Here is a 1,757-nt window from a genome sequence, read left to right as displayed (position 1 = left end):
TGGGACTTAATTGTCGTCTCGTTTGAGGACATTGGGACTTAATTGTCGTCTCGTTTGAGGACACTGGGACTTAACTGTCGTCTCGTTTGAGGACATTGGGACTTAATTGTCGTCTCGTTTGAGGACATTGGGACTTAACTGTCGTCTTGTTTGAGGACACTGGGACTTAACTGTCGTCTCGTTTGAGGACATTGGGACTTAATTGTCGTCTCGTTTGAGGACATTGGGACTTAACTGTCGTCTTGTTTGAGGACATTGGGACTTAATTGTCATCATGTCTGAGGACATTGGGACTTAACTGTCGTCTTGTTTGAGGACATTGGGACTTAATTGTCATCATGTCTGAGGACATTGGGACTTTACTATATATCAAATATCTCAGTATTTGGCTCAGTCACTGTCTTTTAAACCTCAGGTTGATTATCTTCTTAAAAAGCTGAAGTCCTCACTCATCACTGAACGCTTTATTCCAGGGCTGGTTGGCCATCTTTGACCTCCCATAGGCTCAGTCACTGGTGTTTGTTCATTTATAAAGCCACAGTAGGTAAACTCCCTTCGTACATTTGTACTTTGATTGGACTGATCTGACTGTAGCTACAGTCTGAGATCTCAAGATTTAAGTTTTGTTGTCTGTTCCTGGTGCTCGGACTGAGCTGGGAAAGAAATCTTTGATGTGCTCTGCTCCTCTCTCCTGGACTAACCCTTAAAAAGAGACGTGAACTGGTCTCTGCCTGATTTTTTAATCTCTCATACGTACAAGGATGAATGGGTCTGTTGGGTTTTGCCAGTGTGCGTAGATGTTCTATTATTTATATATCTATATCTACTGTATATCTTTTATGTTTGTTATTGTGTGGTTGTCTGGCAGTAACTTTTTGTGTGCTGCTGTCTTTGACCAGGTCTCCCTTATTAAAGAGATATCTCAACAGGACTTACCTGGTTAATTATGGGTTAGTTAAATAAAATAAAATAAAGAATTATAAGCTTCATTAGTCAACCTCTAGTTTACAATTAGTCAAGAGCATCCCTAAGACACCTGACTCATTATAAGTCACATCTATAATGTTTAATGACTGTTGATATAGTGCAGCAGTGAGCATTATGTGTTAATGAGTGTCATCATAAAGCATCAGGAATCCATTATAATTAACTACGAATGCTCTCATAAGGCATTGTAGATGTGGTCTGCATAGAAAGTGTTCCCATATTAATGTTTGAGCCACTGGATTAGAAGAAATAAATGAATGAAAATGAATGAATGGCAGCTGCAGAGTATCTGATTTGTCTATGTTGTTGTGTCACAGCACTAACACAGTGTGTTCAGCTGAATTCAACACTACTTAAAGAGGAGAAGAAACAAAAGAACCTACCTTCTCCCAGATTCTCAGGCGAACTGAAGGATGAATTGGAAATGTAGGCAAAGTCCATCCCAAAAAGCTACTGGTCCTCTTCCTCTATAATAATAACTATAATTATTATAATAACAACAGCTGCAATTTACATGTCAGTTTGGGATCGAAATGAAGTCCGACTAGACTCGGTGCCAAAATATAGCAAGGAAATTATTTTAAATTAAATAGTCCCATTAAAAAACAGCTTACAGTGATAGTTTCTGGATTTGACGGCGGAGATGTAAAGTCGCGCGCATCTTTGTGCCATCCAGATGACTTCACCGTGCAGAGCACGCGACATGCAATTTAAAAGAAAAACAAAAAAATAACCGACGTCATCCTCATACTCTGCAAATTAGCGATGCT

The 1,757-nt window shown here is 39.3% G+C and overlaps 1 protein-coding gene across 1 annotated transcript in view; it reads right to left on the bottom strand.

Annotated features, from left to right (window-relative positions):
• LOC126405324 (melanin-concentrating hormone receptor 1-like) overlaps positions 1 to 1,428 on the bottom strand; it is a 7,325-nt gene extending 5,897 nt beyond the window's left edge. The window contains exon 1 of the mRNA XM_050069014.1: positions 1,371 to 1,428. Within this exon, the coding sequence (XP_049924971.1) occupies positions 1,371 to 1,428 (58 nt within the window). The remainder of the gene's footprint in view (positions 1 to 1,370) is intronic.
• Between the last annotated feature and the right edge of the window lie 329 nt (positions 1,429 to 1,757).

The sequence above is a fragment of the Epinephelus moara genome, chromosome 18, assembly GCF_006386435.1.
Source record: "Epinephelus moara isolate mb chromosome 18, YSFRI_EMoa_1.0, whole genome shotgun sequence".
Lineage (NCBI taxonomy): Eukaryota > Metazoa > Chordata > Actinopteri > Perciformes > Serranidae > Epinephelus > Epinephelus moara.
The sequence above is the reverse complement of the archived record's forward strand: the minus strand, read 5'-3'. Positions and strand labels throughout refer to the sequence as shown.